The sequence below is a fragment of the Aptenodytes forsteri genome, unplaced genomic scaffold, assembly GCF_000699145.1.
Source record: "Aptenodytes forsteri isolate BGI_AS27 unplaced genomic scaffold, ASM69914v1 Scaffold236, whole genome shotgun sequence".
Lineage (NCBI taxonomy): Eukaryota > Metazoa > Chordata > Aves > Sphenisciformes > Spheniscidae > Aptenodytes > Aptenodytes forsteri.
Window position 1 is genome coordinate 15,963 of NW_008794456.1, and position 1,505 is coordinate 17,467.

At 67.8% G+C, this 1,505-nt stretch overlaps 1 protein-coding gene across 1 annotated transcript in view; it reads right to left on the bottom strand.

The window, feature by feature from the left end:
• LOC103908340 (transcription factor COE3-like) overlaps nt 1–1,505 on the bottom strand; it is a 17,098-nt gene that overhangs the window by 2,222 nt on the left and 13,371 nt on the right. The window contains 1 exon segment of the mRNA XM_009290698.1: nt 451–539. Within this exon segment, the coding sequence (XP_009288973.1) occupies nt 451–539 (89 nt within the window).

Here is a 1,505-nt window from a genome sequence, read left to right on the forward strand (position 1 = left end):
GCCCAGAGCCCCAGCCCAGCGCTGCCCAGCATCCCACAGCGGACCCACGGGGCTGGGACCCAGCAGGGACCCGTTGCGCTCCCCCATGGCCCTCCCTGCGTCCCCCCATGGCCCTCCCTGCGTCCCCCCATGGCCCTCCCTGCCCTGGGCTTTGCTGGGGGTGGGGGCAAACAGCACGGACCCCACCACACAGTGGGAGCTGAGAGTCGGGGAGCCAGGCCAGCCTGCGGGCTGCACCCAGCGCCAAGGCGGGGGGGACAGGGGCTCTGCATCCCCCTCCCTGTCCCTTGGTCCTCTGGCACTTGCCAGGGAAGACCCCTGGGTCTGGGCGAGGTGGTGCCCAGCACCCATGGGAGATGGCGTGTCCCTGCCTGCACCCGTGGGTGTCACCGGCCACAGCAGAGAGCAGGGCACAGCATCTGCGCCAAACCCCGGGCAGGGGTTCCCTACCTTGGGGAGGCGTTCAGGGTCCCCGGGGTGCCGGGGGATGACCTTCTGCAGCCGCTGGAACCCGTAGTCGATGGTGGGCTCATTCAGTGCTGCCAAGAAAGAGGGGCTCAGCGGCTGCTGCACGTGGGGCTGTCCCGGCCCCCCCTGCCCCAAACCCATGGGGAAACTGAGGCACAGACCATGGGGCGCAGGGCTGAGCTGGGGCATAGCAGGGGGGAGAACTCCACCTCCCGCAGGGACACCCCAGCTGTCCCCCCTGTCCCCTACCTGCGCCAACAGCCCCTGTGCCCCTTCCTCTCCCAGTCCCATGTCTGGCAGCCACAGCCCCCAGCCCAGCTGTGGGGGTCCCGAGGGGACGGGATGGTGCCGCAGCGGGGCAGGAGCTGGGGCGACGTGCAGCACAGCATGGAGCTGGTGTGAGGACAGACTGCCCGAGCCAGCGGCAACATGCTACGGCGCACGGCAGGTGGCCACCATGGTGGGACTGATCCTCCACCACACTGTGCACGCTGCCCTGCTCACACCCCACGTGTGCATGACCCCCTACCCTCACCCCACGCGTGCACGCTGCCCTGCTCACACCCCGCACATGTGCAGGGCCCCTGGCATCGCTGTCTGGGGGTTTCAACAGTGTTTTGCAATAACCCTCACCCAGGTCCTACCCCTAACCCTGTCCCTGCCAGCATCCCCTAGTCACAACCCTCCCCCCTGCCCCCTAAACCTATCCTGCCCCCTAACCCAACCCTGTCCTGCCCCTAATCCTGCCCTACCCCAAACCCTTGCCCTACGCCCATCGTCGCTGTCTGGGGGTTTCAATAGTGTTTTGCAATAACCCTCACCCAGGTCCTACCCCTAACCCTGTCCCTGCCAGCATCCCCTAGTCACAACCCTCCCCCCTGCCCCCTAAACCTATCCTGCCCCCTAACCCAACCCTGTCCTGCCCCTAATCCTGCCCTACCCCAAACCCTTGCCCTACGCCCATCCCCTTGCACCCTGCCCCTGCCCATCCCCTCGCCCTACCCCTGCAGCAGAGCCGCTCGGGGGGGGGTGGGCCT